This window comes from Hemiscyllium ocellatum, chromosome 46 (assembly GCF_020745735.1).
Source record: "Hemiscyllium ocellatum isolate sHemOce1 chromosome 46, sHemOce1.pat.X.cur, whole genome shotgun sequence".
NCBI classification, from domain to species: domain Eukaryota; kingdom Metazoa; phylum Chordata; class Chondrichthyes; order Orectolobiformes; family Hemiscylliidae; genus Hemiscyllium; species Hemiscyllium ocellatum.
The window spans coordinates 14,248,376-14,263,337 of NC_083446.1; the positions used below are offsets into that span (position 1 = coordinate 14,248,376).

The 14,962-nt window shown below is 44.2% G+C and overlaps 2 protein-coding genes across 6 annotated transcripts in view; one reads left to right on the forward strand and one right to left on the reverse strand.

Moving 5' to 3' along the window:
• LOC132836271 (gastrula zinc finger protein XlCGF8.2DB-like) overlaps nucleotides 1-14,962 on the forward strand; it is a 63,700-nt gene that overhangs the window by 27,232 nt on the left and 21,506 nt on the right. For 2 of the 3 annotated variants that reach the window (XM_060855641.1, XM_060855642.1), the window contains exon 3: nucleotides 14,775-14,883. The gene's annotated coding sequence lies outside the window, so the exon portion shown is untranslated. Of the gene's footprint in view, nucleotides 1-8,599; nucleotides 8,690-14,774; nucleotides 14,884-14,962 lie in introns of those variants that run through there. The other variant, XM_060855643.1, reaches the window with a different exon arrangement.
• Nucleotides 4,106-8,419, reverse strand: LOC132836273 (gastrula zinc finger protein XlCGF7.1-like). 3 transcript variants are annotated; one of them, XM_060855650.1, is made up of 2 exons: nucleotides 8,355-8,419; nucleotides 4,106-6,411 (listed from the first exon to the last, which is right to left on the reverse strand). In XM_060855650.1, the coding sequence occupies exon 2, from the start codon at nucleotides 6,110-6,112 to the stop codon at nucleotides 5,144-5,146; it is 969 nt and encodes a 322-aa protein (XP_060711633.1). In that variant the 5' UTR covers nucleotides 6,113-6,411; nucleotides 8,355-8,419; the 3' UTR covers nucleotides 4,106-5,143. The 3 variants fall into 3 exon arrangements, with proteins under 3 accessions (XP_060711633.1, XP_060711634.1, XP_060711632.1); XM_060855651.1 differs by lacking the exon at nucleotides 8,355-8,419 and adding an exon at nucleotides 7,970-8,344; XM_060855649.1 differs by lacking the exon at nucleotides 8,355-8,419 and adding an exon at nucleotides 7,901-8,344.

A 14,962-nucleotide genomic window follows, 5' to 3' on the forward strand; every position in this document is an offset into this window, starting at 1 on the left:
ACCTTAATTTTCTGAATAAACCTACCTTATGGGACTTTGCCGAAAGCCTTATTAAAATCCATGTAAGACAACTTCCACTGCTCTACCTTTACTTCCTCAAAAAGTTTAATCAAGTTCGTAAGACATGACCTGCCCTGCACAAAGCTATGCTGACCATGCCTAATTAGATTAGATTAGATTCCCTACAGTATGGAAACAGGCCCTTCAGCCTAACAAGTCCACACCGACCCTCCGAGTTAGGCTATGCTTTTCCATGCATATAAATCCTATCCATAAGAATTCTCTCCAATAGGTTCCCAACGACCGATGTGAGTCTGTAGTTTCCTTGATTATGTCTATTCTTTTCTTGAACAGAGGAACATTCGCTACTCATCAGTCTTCTCTCCAGTGGCTAATGAGAATACAAAGATCTTGAAGAAATTGAGGACTGCTGATGCTAGATTTCAGAGCCTGATGAAGGGCTTATGCTCAAAACGCCCATTCTCCTGCTCTTTGAATGCTGCCTGACCAGCTGTACTTTTTCCAGCAACACATACTTTGTATCAAAGATCTTGGTCAAGGCCCCAACAATCTCTTGTCTTATCTATCCAAGTTGTTGAGAGAGACAATCGGACCCTGACAGACATATCCACCTCAATGCTCTTCAAGAGACTGAACACCACTTCTTTCTTGATCTCAAAATGCCCTCGCATATTAACATGTTCTGCACTAATTTCACTATCCTCCATATCCTTCTGGGTGAATACCAACACAAAGTGCTCATTTACGTTTTCATCTATATCTTCTGCCTCCAAACATAAATTCCCTCCTTTATCCTTGAGTGGTCCTACGTTCACCCTAGTTATCCTGTTTTTTTTTAATGTATGTATAGAATGCCTTGGGATTCTCTTTAACTCTACTTGCCAAGGTCATTTCATGGCCCCTCTTTGCTCTCCAAATTCCCTGCTTGAGTTCTTTCCTGCTTTCTTTATATTCCTCACAGGCTTAACTATTTTAACTTCCTAAACCTTACATATGTGCCTTTTTTTCCCTTTTGACTAAATCCACAATGTCCCTTATGACCTTGCCATCCTTGTCCTTCCTTCTTGCTGGAACATGCCGGTCCTGAACTCAGATCAGCAGGCCTTGAAACAAATCCCAGACATCAACTGTGAACTTGCCCAATAATAGCTCCTCCCAATTAACACTCGCTAGCTCCTGGCCAATACTGACATAATTTGCCCTCCCCCAGTTTAGTACCTTCCCTCAATGTACTGACTTATCCTTATTCATAGCTATCTTAAAACTGAAGGAGTTGTGATTGCTGTTTCCAAAGTGCTGTCTCACTGAAATGTCAGTCACCTGGCCTGGCTCATTAGCAAATACAAAGTACAGTATGACCCCTTCTCTGCTTGGACTATCCATGCACTGTTTCAAGAAACCCTCTTAGATGCACTAGCAAATTCTGCCCCATCTAAGCCTCTTGCTCTAAGGGAGCACATGTACACTGACTATGCCAAGCTCCACCTACCACCATACCGCTCTCTTCCTCTACATTTGTCATATTATATTTCAGTACTGGATGAGAAGAAACTCCAATTAAAAATTGGAATGATCTGAGCTATTCCATTTCAAATCGGATCTCCTGAGCTAGAGCTTTTCCCCTTGTAGAAACTCTTTTAAGCTAAATCATACTGTCCACAATACTAATGCCACTTTTGACCCCAAACTGATTTTGTGATCACATCTCCACATCATAACTCCACGGTGGCAACAGAGTAGGCCTCCTGAGTTAGAGCTCAACCACTTTTCTTTCTTCTTTGCTGGCTTTTTTTTTCCCCTCTACTTACCTTCTGGAGGGAGCTTGGGCGTGGAGGCAGCGGCTGGGAGCCCAGAACAGAGACTTTAGCATTTGGTCTTGGTGTGTTTGGTGTACCCGGGCAGAACTCTGTAGCCAGCGGCAATGTGGAAGGGGCTTGCAGTCTGGAGCAGCGTCAGAGGGGCACTCTGGCAGTCTGCATGAGGTAGTTCATGAGCACGAATAGTGCTCGGCGACAAGATGGCAGTACCAGAGATCAAGCCCAGTGCAGGTGGGAGGATCGAGCTCTTGTGAGGAACGCCCAGTGTGGAGCAACTGCAGGCCCATGGCTAAAGAAGGACTGCAAATTGGAATTTTTAACTTAATCACACCTGTACACTGAGAACAGTGTAGTCTTGAATTTTTACCTTATTTCTTTATTTTTCCAACATTTTACTTAAACTCTTGTACATAAGTACCTTATACCTATAAAACCAAAGTCTAATTCCAACTGATACCAGGTACTTCAATTTCCATAAAATCACCCTTCTCCGGCTTAGTTGCTGCTGAAAGCCTCATCCAAGTCTTTGGACTTAATGATAACCAATACATTCCTGACCAGCCTCTCACATACACTGCACCTTCACCTGAGATCATCCAAAACGATGCTGCCTGTGCACTTTCCAGGTTGCATTCTCCCAAACTCCTGTGCTTATTGATCTACATTGTCTCCTGGTCAATAAGTTACTTAGGCTATCAGGCAGGTATAGCTGGCAATTAGGAAATGTATGTTAGCATTTATTGGAAGAGAATTTAATTGCAAGAATAATGAATTTGTGCATGAGTTCTGAAAACCTTGGAGTGACTGCACCTGAGTTAGTGTGTGCATTTTTGGTCCCATTAGCTCATGAAGGCTTTCAATGCCAGAGAGGGACTGCAACTGAGACTCACCAGACTTACCTGGGATGACAGCACTCTGCTGTGAAGGAACATTATGGGAAATGGGCTGATATTAAGAATCTTAGAATTTTACAGGAGAGGATGCCATTCAACCCATCATGTCTGCACCAATTCCTGAAAGATGTACCCAGCTAATCCCACTTTCCAGCCCCACCTCCATAGCCTAACTTCATTCCTTCAAATATATATCTAGCTTTCTTTTGAAACTGTCAGTGGAATCTACCTACAATCTCCCAGCCAATGCATTACAAATCCTAATAACTGAGTAAAAAGTTTCTCCTGATCTCACTCATAGCAGTCTTGCTGACAATCATGAAGTTGCAACCCTACTTACTCTAGTGGTTCAAAGAATTAAAGGTGATCACTTTGAAGCTGACAAATACTTAAGGAATAGACGAGGGATATGCAAGTAATTTTCTAAAATAGGAGTCTGGAACTACAGGACGCAATTGAAACATAAGTGGGCAACCACCTTGGGATAGTGGTGATGAAAAATTATTTTATTCAAATGGTTGTGAATCTTTGGAATTCTCTATCCCAGAGCTATGGAAGATCAGTCATCTCAAAAGTTTAAAATTGAGATTGACAAACTTGTTTTAAAAAATATAGGATGGAAAAGGATAGTGCCGGAAAAAGGCATTGAAGTGAACGATCAGTGATTGAACTGAATGCTAGAGCAGGCTTAATGGGCTAAATGGTTACCACCTGCTCTGAGTATGGTTGACAGTGAATAGAGGTCTCCCAACTCTGAGAACAGAACCTCCTTAATGACGACTGATTTCTGTCTCACCCAGCTCGTTGTTAGCTATCAGTTTGTTTCCTCATTTCCTGATTACACACGGTAGAAAATTTCTGATCAGAATCAGAAAGAGAAACTTTTAAGCTGCCTCCAAGAATTATACATCAAAATCTTTCTGGTAAACATGTATCATCCTCCTGACTGCAGATCATCTCACACAATTCTAAATTATTGGCATACCATCAATACAGATGTTTCAATTAAAAGTCCATGGATGGATTTTAACTTCCTCGTCTCTCTGTTCACTGTATCCTTCCTGGGAAAGTTGTCTCATTGAATTCCAAGTCCAGAATCAATTTAATTTTGCCTTCCAAAAACTCTTTGTGAAGCTTATTGTGGATATATTTGTAATCCCAATCACACACTTCTACAATCCCCAGGCTCTCTTCAGCCCCTGCCTATTTTCTCTCTTAGCAATCAGACATTTCCTGTAATACGTCAAGGTCACTGTATACTCCTGGCCTGATTTAATTAAGCACGGGTAAAGAGGTTCTTAAGACTGATACTCCTCAAGACTATGATCTCCATCACTGCAATCCCACTCCCTGAAAAAAAGGGGCTCAAGCTCATTCATTATTTAAGAGTGGTTTATTAGGAAGCAACAGATTAATGTGAGAAGCTAAACACAACCCTTGACATGAGAGAATGGTTTCCTGGTCCTGGAGGACAAACAGATGGATGATGCAGAATGAATGCTGGTCTCTCTGGTGAATGGCAGTGTCTCCTCTGAATAATTTACTGGTGTGCATCTGAATGCAAGTTTTGTGTTAAAACCAGGTTGAAACACCTTCCAACAGCTTGTCTTTAATGACTAATCAAATACATAGAAGTTTAAGTCCAATTATATCAGAGTCAGAAATATCTTGTTTCAGGATCTGTGCTGGAGTCACATTTTGGACAGAGAGATCAAGCCTGTCCTGCATCTGACAGATAGTAATGTATGGATTTTTTTTCTTCACAAGTGCGACAGAGAGAGCGAGAGAGCGACACAGACAGAGAGAAATGAAAGAGTGAAACAAAGAAAGAGGGATAAAGAGAGAGAGAGAGCGAAAGAAAGAATGAGAGAGAGAGAAAATTTTCTACAACAATCAATACAGTTCAGAAGATTTTATCAACTTATTGAATGCTAATTTCTCAAAGTCCATTACTGGGATCAGACTGGTCTTCATGCCTGTGCTGATAGGATTTCTGTACCAGATGAGCAGGAGAACATTTTGAGACTCTTGAATCTCCACCAAATTCCATTCCTCTTCTTCTTGGTGGATATTGGAGGGACTATTGCGTGGAATGTGCAAGCCGGTCAGAATTGCCAGTAAGGATTCATCAGCACATTCTCATTGGAAATGCTGTTATCAGTGGAAGAGACACTGAATTGTAAAATATGCAAAGGTCAATTTAGGACTAAAGCAAAAAGTTCAGAATTTTATCAACTAATTTCTGGTGAACGTCCCTGAATGATGGCGAACAATCACAGGTAGTACTTTTGAAAGAGACCCTGCAGCCCTGAAAATTCAATCATACAGATCCAGAATATTAATCTCTAGTTCCAGTTACAGGGATTATTAACATTGGCAGTAACAAACAGCAAGTGTCAGAATGAATGTGATTCAGTCCTGAATGTGAGTAATAACAGAACCATATCCTTGCAGTCGCTCATGAACTCGTTGGTGTCTCCGCAGTCGGGATGAATCGATGAATCTCTTCCCGCACTGAGAGCAGGTGAATGGTTTCTCCCCGGTATGAATTCGCTGGTGGACAATGAGGTAGTCGGACTGTTTGAACCTCTTGCCACAGTCAGCACAACTGAAAGGCCTCTCCTCGGTGTGACCTTGCTGGTGTCGCAGCAATGTAGCTGAACTAATGAATCCTTTCCCACACACAGAGCAAGTGAATGGCCTCTCCCCCGTGTGAACTCGCTGGTGTGTGACTAGCTGGGATGGCAGAGTAAATCCCTTCCCACACACTGAGCAGATGGATTGGCTCTCCCCAGTGTGAACCCGCTGGTGTGTTAGCAAGTGGGATTGCTGAGCGAATCCCTTCCCACACACAGAGCAGGGAAATGGTTTCTCCCCAGTGTGAAGTCGCTGGTGTGTCAGCAGGTGGGATGACTGAGTGAATCCCTTCCCACATACAGAGCACGTGAATGGTCTCTCCCCGGTGTGAACTCGCTGGTGCATAACGAGGGTGCCTGAACGAGTGAACCTCTTTCCACAGTCCGTGCAGCTGAATGGCTTCTCCTCAGTGTGGATTTGCTGGTGTCTCAGTAAGGTGGTTGACTGACTAAATGCCTTCCCACACACAGAGCAGGCAAATGGCCTCTCCCCAGTGTGAACTCGCTGGTGTACAGTGAGTGCGCCCGAGTGCCTGAACCGCTTTCCACAGTAAGTGCAGCTGAAAGGCCTCTCCTCAGCATGGACTCGCTGGTGTGTCAGCAGGTTGGATGAATCAGTGAATCCCTTCCCACACACGGAGCAGGTGAACGGCCTCTCCCCAGTATGACTGCGGCGATGAGTTTCCAGCTTTGATGGGGAAATGAATCCCTTTCCACAGTCAGCACATTTCCATGGTTTCTCCATGCTGTGTGTGTCCTGGTGTCTCTCCAGGTTGGATGATCAGTTGAAAGCTTGTCCACACACCAGTTTCTCAGCTACAAATCCAGTGATTTCGCTTTCAGGCTGCGTAACTGGTCAAAGCTTTTTCTGTAATAAGTTCACTGGAACATTCTCACTCAGATCTGTGTTTTTCCAGTCACAATGATGTTAGAAATCTTTTCCTGCTGACAGATCAGATGTTCAACGGTAATGTTTATGTCCTGCTGACTCACTCAGACCTCAGATTCAAGTCTCCCATCATCTAATCCTCTTTCTTTAATACACTGGAAAAGGAGTCAGCATAAAGTCAGCATTGTGAGTATAGGATAGAAATTTAGAACAGAAATTTCAGTTTCTGTGGATTATTTTTTCTTTCTTGTTTCCCAAAGCTGTAAATCCCTATCCCAATCCCTTCTCTCCTTCTGCTGAAATCCAAATAGTTTTGGGTTATTCTTTCTGAACTTTTTAACAAAATAATGTGCGTCTACAGACAGCAATGTGTTTGGTAATTAATTTCAGTCAGTTATCATCACAAAACATTAATCTGATTCTCCTGAACTGACCATACAGAATAGCAGATGTTAGCCTCATAGTCGTATCTGACTGTGTGGAGATTAAATAAGCAATTATGAATCACGAAATTGTTTAAGGCACAAAAATAGGTCAATCAACCCATTTTGTCACTCTCTGAATGAGCATTTGGACATTGTGCTATTCTCCTGATTTTTCTCTATAATCTTGCATGTTGTTCCTATTCAAAAAAATGATCTAATGTCCTCAATTGAACCTGCCTAAATCTCAGTTCCATGCAATGTATTCCAGATCTAATCACAAGCTGTGTGAAATTTCTAAAACACAATTCGCTCTTTTGTACATTTGAAATCTGTGCTCTTGTTTGCAATGCTTTTATTAATGGGGACAGTTTCTCACTACCTAGCCATATCCTGCATGATTTTGAAAATTCCATTTAACCTCCTCTTAACTTTCTCTAACTTAACTTCATGACTGATGTTGCTCACCACTGCAATGAATGTGGTTTCTTCAAACTTTTGTTCCTCCCTCCCACATAAACTAATTTAAACCTGGAATCAGTCTCAGGGTCCATTCTGGTTTCTGATTCTCTTCATGCTGATGAATTAACTCCAAGTAAGTAGTGTAAAAATGAAGCCACTGTTTCCATTTTATGTTCCAATCTTCAGACATGAGCTACTGCCTACACCATTCTAACACACATTCACTCAGACTGCTCCCAGCGTCAAGAGGAGCTTCTGATCTCGTATCTGTGCCATCATGACGACCAAACGTTTCCACCTTGTCATCTCACTCGCCATCATTCCTATTTCAGTCCTACTGCTGCTGCTGAAACCCTCATTAGGCCCTTTGTTACCTCCAAGATCGACTATTTCAATGCAGTCCCCAAAGATCTTCCACATTCTTTCCCTCTGTAAACTTAAAGGTATCACAATCCTTGCTGTGGGTGAATTGCAGCAAGTCTCATTGAAGCCTGTGAGGCCCGTGCTCACTGACCCACTAGATCTCAATCAATCACGTGATGTTGAAAGGCTCAACCTTACCATAAAATTCGCCCCAACAGCCGCGCCCTGATACCTCCCCTTCTCACGGTTTCTGAAATACCTAGGCTCCTCTAAATTCTGGCCTCTGACGCATTCTGAACTTGCATTGCTCCATCATTGGTGGTTTCACCTTCAGTTGCCTTAGTCCTATGGGTCTGGAATTCCCTCCCTGTACCAAACTCTCCTCTTTAAAACCTACCTCTTTGTTCAAGCGTTTGATCATCTGCCCTGATATCGCCTCATGTGGCTTTGCCACAATTTGTTTTACCTCAAAAGGCGGTGTAGAAATAGAAGCCGTTGTTGCAGACTGCACCCCTGGCCTTCTGACTTACAACAACCCGTAGATTTCTGGTGAGGGGGAATCAATCTCTTGTTTATTGTTCCTGCGGGTTCTTCATTCAGGATGACCAGCGCAAGGAAGATGTGGACTGCGCATGCGTTCTGCAGGAAAACCTAATCAACATGGCCGCGCACGCGCCGTGCGACCTGACCCTCCGGTGGCCGTTAATTCGGGGCCTCTTTTCCAAACAAAAGCTGCAGTTGGCTCCTGCATGGGCTAAACATCCAAACTGGGAGATTCTTACACAGGATTTCAGACCTACACCATATATTTCTAAAACTTCTCATTTAACCGAGCCTCTGGCTCCACTCACCAGACGGTTTTTTTTCGCCCCCCCCTCCGCCAATTTCCTTCTCAGCACTAGTCTGCTTGGGTCCCGTACTGCGCATGCTCGCCTCCAAAGTCCTGATTGATACCAGCTTCTACCCAATAGAGACTAGAAGCGTGCCATACTCCCGCGCTACATTGGCTAGCCCGTTAACCAATCGATGCAAACTAGGGGCGGGACTACGCTATGATCGGGATGCGTCAAAAATAACACTTTGATGCAGAGACGCTGGTGTTGGACAAAAAATCACACCGCACCGGGTTGTCCTGCAACAAGCTTATTTGAAACTGTAAGCTTTTGGAGCCCCGCTCCTTCCTAAGGTAGCTAGTCTTCCTACCCATCCCCAGCTCGCTTTCCAGTCCCGTGTCCTCCCTTCTATTTCACCTGCTGACCCTTCCTTCTAGCTAGGATTGCAGATGCTGGAGATTAGAGTGGTGCTGGAAAAGCACAGCAGGTCAGGCAGCATTCGAGGAACAGGAAAAATCGACTTTTCGGGCAAAAGCCCTTCATCAGAAATGAGGACAAGGAGCCTCCGGGTGGAGAGATAAATGGGAGGTGGGTGGGGCTGGGGAGAAGGTAACCAAGAGTACAATAGGTGGATGGAGGTGGTAGGTTAAAGAGGTGAAAAATGGAGAAGTGGGAAGGAAAATTGGCAGGTAGGCCAGGTCATGAGGATGGTGCTGAACTGGAAGGTTGGAACTGGGGTAAGGGGGGGGGGGGGGGAAGAATGTGGAAACTGGTGAAGTCCACATTGATGCCCTGGGGTTGAAGTGTTCCGAGGCGGAAGATGAGGCGTTCTTCCTCCAAGCATCAGGTGGTGAGGGAGTGGTACTGGAGGCGGCCCAGGACCTGCATGTCCTCTGGAGAGGGGAATTGAAATGTTGGGCCACGGGGCAGTGGGGTTAATTAGTGTGGGTCCTGGATTTGGTCCCTAAAGCGCTCTGTGAGAAGGCGTCCACTCTCCCCAGTGTAGAGACAAGTTACAAATCGCACACCAGCAGGTTATAGTCCGACAGGTTTTAATTATACATTAAAAATACCTTGATTGTTTGTTAATTCTCTCATCTGTTAGATGACAGACTTAATTCTAACAGATGAGAGATTGAAAAATACCTTGATTGTTTGTTAAATGTATAATTTCAGTTACCTCACACTGTAAACATTTGCTATAAATTCTGTGCCTTACAATTGTGTACTCCACAATCATCTGATGAAGGAATGGCGCTCTGCAAGCTAGTGCTTCCAATTAGACCTGTTGGACTATAACCTGATGTTGTGAGATTTTTAACTTTAAAGATGTGAGGTTAACGTCTGTCTGTATCCCAATCTTGACTCAGACTAGTTCTATTTCTGAAGTAGAATTTACAAGATATTACATGGATTGACTGCCTGTCAATTATATATTTTTTAAGCAAAATACAATGTGTTTGCAAATATAATTCTGCAAATATAAATTCATCCCCTAAACGTATATGTGCTTGTGTGTGTGAGAGAGAGTGTGTTTGTGTGTGTACAAGCTTGGCAAAGTATGTGTGAGTGTGTTATGGGAGTATAAGCCTGTGAGAGGGTGCATGCATTAGTGTGAGTGTGGGGAGTGTAAATGTGTGCATGTGGGAGGGGGTCTGCGCAAGTGTGTGTTTCCTGTCTGTGTGAGAGAGTGTATAATGAACTGGGGTCACGTATGTGAGCGGTTGAGGCCATCCCAATGGGTACCGAACCTGGCTATCAGCCTCTGCTCGACCACTTTGCGTTTTTGCCTGTTCCGATGTCTGCCTTGGAGGATGGTCACCTGAAGGTCCGAGGCTAAACGTCCCTGACCACTTAAGTGTTCCCCAACTGAGAGGGAACACCAGTGTTTGGGAACTATTGTGCAATGTCCACTCATCTGATGTCGTAGTATCTTCTTGGTCTCATCCATGTACCATACCTCAGAGCATCCTTGCCTGCAATATATGAGATAGACAACATTGGCCAAGTCACATGAATATCTGCCGTGTAATGGTGGCATCTGTATCCACACTCTGGTTGCCATGATAGTGTTGTGATTGATATTATCCTGAAGGCTGGGCAGTTTGCTGCGAACAATGATTTGTTTGAGGTTTGGTGATTTTTTAAAAGGTGAGAAGTGGAGTCGTAGGGAAGGTCTTGGTGAGGTGTTCATTCTTACGTGTTGCAGCCTGTGAATGAGACTCCGGGAATTCTTTCAAGATGTCAACAGTAATCCCAATAAGCCAACTGACGAATCGGAACAGTCATCACAGAGATCTGCACAGGCGTGACCAAAGGAGGAGTCAATTTGGACCCCACCAGAGGGCCGCTACCCTGGGCTTGACATGTATGCTCAAACAAACAGTCAGCAAATGTGTAAGTGCCAGGTTCATCAGCTGCACCCACAAGCAGAGCAATACTTCAGTCAATCACAACGTGATGCCATCCATGCTGTTAAAACCAAATCACAACATTGTCATCAAATCAGCAGATAAGGGAGAAGCCATTGTCATTCAGAATAGCTTACTGCAAGGAAATGTATCGACAACTGAACAACCAGGAACAGTACAGGCAACTACTGGCCAAATCAGACCAACGAACACACCCATGAACTAAACACACTGATCAAGACTTCTGATCCAGTCCGACAGGATTCCCTGCATGCTTTCATCCCATGTACTTCTCGTGTAGGGGACTTCTACTGCCTTCCGAAGATGCACAAAGCCAACACACCAGGGCATCCCATATCAGGAAACGGGACCAAGTGTGAGGACTTCTCTGGCTATGTTGAAGGCATCTTGAAACCCATTGTACAGGGGACCCCCAGCTTCTGTCGCGACACTACAGATTTCTTATAGAAACTCACTACCCACGGACCAGTCGAACCCAGAACATTCTTCATCGCAATGGATGTTTCAGCACTCTACACCAGCATCAGGACAACATCCTCAGTACTCAATACCAACAACTGCCAATCTCCAAGCACTGTCCTACAACTCATCCGCTTCATCCTTGGCCACAATGTTTTCACCTTTGACAACCAATAGAAATAGAACAGTACAGCACAGAACAGGCCTTCAGCCCACGATGTACTTCGTCCTGACACATGGAACAGCCATGGGACCAAATGTGCACCCCAATATCAACATTTTCATGCACAGGTTCGAATAAGACTTCTTTTCTGCACAGGACTTCCAATCAACACTATACATCAGCTATACTGACAACATTTTCTTCCTCTGAACCCATGGCAAGGAGTCACTGAAACAACTACACAGTGATATCAACGAGTTTCATCCCACTATGAGACTTACCATGTACAACTCTTTAGTATCTGTCTCATTCTTGGACACATGCATCTCCATCAAGGATGGGCACCTGACTCTACCACAAACCCATGAATAATGTCACGGTGCTACACTTCTCCAGCTTCCACATATCAAAACAGCCATCCCCTACAGACAAGCCTTGTGCATACACAGGATCTGTTCAAATGAGGAGAAACGTGACAGGCACCTGAAAGTGTTCAAGATGCCCTCATAAGAACAATGTAGACATCGGGACAGGCAACAACGCAAAGTGACCGAGCAGAGGCTGATAGCCAGGTTCGGTACCCATTGGGATGGCCTCAACCGGTCACATTACAAGTGACCCCAGTTCATTATACACTCTCTCTCTCTCTCTCTCACACACACACACACACACACACTTTCATACTCACACACTCATGTAGACCCCCTCTCACATGCACACATTTACACTCCCCACACTCACACTAATGAAGGCACCCTCATCAATTGCCAATTCCAACATGCCAGAGTGAGAAACCATAATGAACTCCTCAGGAGATGGGCACAGGTTGCAATCGATAGGGTATCCTTTGTTGTCCAGTACATCCCGGTAGCCGAAAAACTGTACCATCTTCGCAGCCTGCAACACATTATCAATAAGGATGAACACCTTGCCAAGACCTTCCCTATACCTCCACTTCGCGCCTTTAAACAACCACCAAACCTTAAACAGATCAGTTTTTGCAGCAAGCTGCCCAGCCTTCAGGACAACATCGACCACAACACCGGACAGCCCGTCACAGCAACCACTGCAAGACATGCCAGAGGGTCGACGCGGATACCACCATTACACGTGTGGACACCATCCACCATATACAAAGCAGGTACTCATGTGACTCAGCCAACATTGTCTATCGCAAATGATGCAGGCAAGGATGCCCCAAGGCATGGGACATTGGCGAGACCAAGCAGACAACGTACAACAATCATTAGACAAGGGTGTTACCTCTGAGTCGAGGAACACTTCAGTGATCAGGGACATTCGGTCTAAAACCTTCGGGTGAGCATCCTCCAAGGCAACGACGTAAAGTGATCAAGCAGAGGCTGATAGCCAAATTCAGTACACTGAGGATGGCCTCAACCGGACCTTGGGTTCATGTCACACTACAGGTAACCCCAATGCATTGTGTGTGTGTATATATATATATATATATATACACACACACACTCAGACCTTCTCTCATACACACATATACATGCCCCACATTCACATCCACGCATGTACCTTCTCACAGGATTATATCCCATCACACACACACTTTAACAAGCTTGCACATTCTCCCTCACATGCACACACAAATGCACACTCACTGTCTCTTTGTCCTACGTGCATGCGCGCACACATTAAAGTCCATATTTGCAATATTATATTTGCAAAAACATTCTATTTTGCTCAAAAAATACTTAACCGACAGGCAGTCAATCCAAGTAAGATCTTGTAAATTCCATTTTAGATATAGAACCAGTCTGACTCAGGATTGGGACACAGACTTTCACCTCACCCCTTTAATGCAGTAACAAACCCATTCTAAAAGATGAAAGACTTAATCGAGTTCAAAGTTTGTGAGAAGATTTGTAGCTCGGGTGCTCGTTGTGGTGGTTCTGTTCGCCGAGCTGGGAATTTGGGTTGCAGACATTTTGTCCCCTGTCTAGGTGACATCCTCAGTGCTTGGGAGCCTCCTGTGTAGCGCTTCTGTGATCTTTCCTCTGGCATTTGTAGTGGTTTGAATCTGCCACTTCCGGTTGTCAGTTCCAGCTGTCCGTTGCAGTGGTCAGTATATTGGGTCCAGGTCAATGTGCTTACTGATTGAATCTGTGGATGAGTGCCATGCTCTAGGAATTCCCTGGCTGTTCTCTGTTTGGCTTGTCCTATAATGACAGAGAACAGCCAGGGAATTCCTAGAGGCATGGCACTCATCCACAGATTCAATCAACAAGCACATCGACCTGGGCCCAATATACTGACCATTGCAACGGACAGCTGGAACTGACAACCGGAAGCGGCTGATTCAAACCATTACAAATGCCAGAGGAAAGATCACTGAAGCGCTTCACAGGAGGCTCCCAAGCACTGAGGATGTCACCTAGACAGGGGACGAAACGTCTGCAACACAAATTCCCAGCTCGGCGAACAGAACCACAACAACTTAATATAGTCTTGTTCAACATATAATTTCAGCCGCATTACACTTTTCTTTTGCAATAAATTCTGTGTCTTAAGATCCTGCTTCACAACCACCCAATGAAGAAGCAGCGCTTCGAAAGCTAGTCTCTAAATAAATCTGTTGGACTATAACCTGGTGTTGTGTGATTTTTAACCCTAAAAGTTGACATCCCCACCTCCTGATGTTGCTGTGTCTGATCAGGATATGTACCAGTTAGGTGAAAGGTTCGCTCTGTCCTCAAGGCACAGTGGGGAAAGAACACAACCTAAGGTCATTGTGCTGAAGTTAAATTCCGTTATCAGACCATCCGCTGTCTCAAATATATGTCAATATAATCTTGTCCAACTAAATGCTCAGTTGCAAAGGTTCATTTGCTGGATATAGTCATGTTCCAATGTTTGTTTATCCACGTGCTACTGTACAGAGCCAAACTGCTTTATTGACTATGTATGTATCCAAAGATTTGTTTTATGAAGAAGGCCAATTTTTAGTGTGTATGATGGGGTTGCCAACTATAGGGCTTTATAAGCCTTAGAAACAATCCTCAATATCACAGGTGCCAGCATTCAGCCAAACCATTGCCAAAAATGAATACATAAACAACTCGATACTGCATAGGCAATTAGCCCAGACAATGTTCCATCAACAGTATAACTGAACAGCACTGCTCCATAACTGGTGCACCGGAACCAAGATGTGCAGTGCAAAATTGGCATCCACTAGGCAATATAGCTATACAGCCATGTCATATCCACAAAAAATACAAATCCAACTCTGCCAATTACTTTCAATAATTTACTCTCCGTCATCAGTAAGGTCATGGAAGGGGCAATAACAGTGCTATCAAGTAGTATTCACTCCACAATAACCAGCTCACTGATGCTGTTTGTGTTCGACCACAGCCACTTGGTTCTTGATATCATCACAATATTAGTCAACATGGACAAAAGCACTGAACACCAGAGGGGAGGGAAGAGTGACCGTCCTTGACATCACCGCAGTATTTGACCGGTAAGATATTAACAAGCTGTTTCAAAACTAGAGTCAATGCGAATCAAAGGGGAATCAAATCCAGCCCAAATGCTTATGA

Coding starts and splice junctions, on each gene's coding strand:
- LOC132836273 (XM_060855650.1), bottom strand. CDS start 6,112: ATGGAGAAACCATGGAAATGTGCTGACTGTGGAAAGGGATTCATTTCC.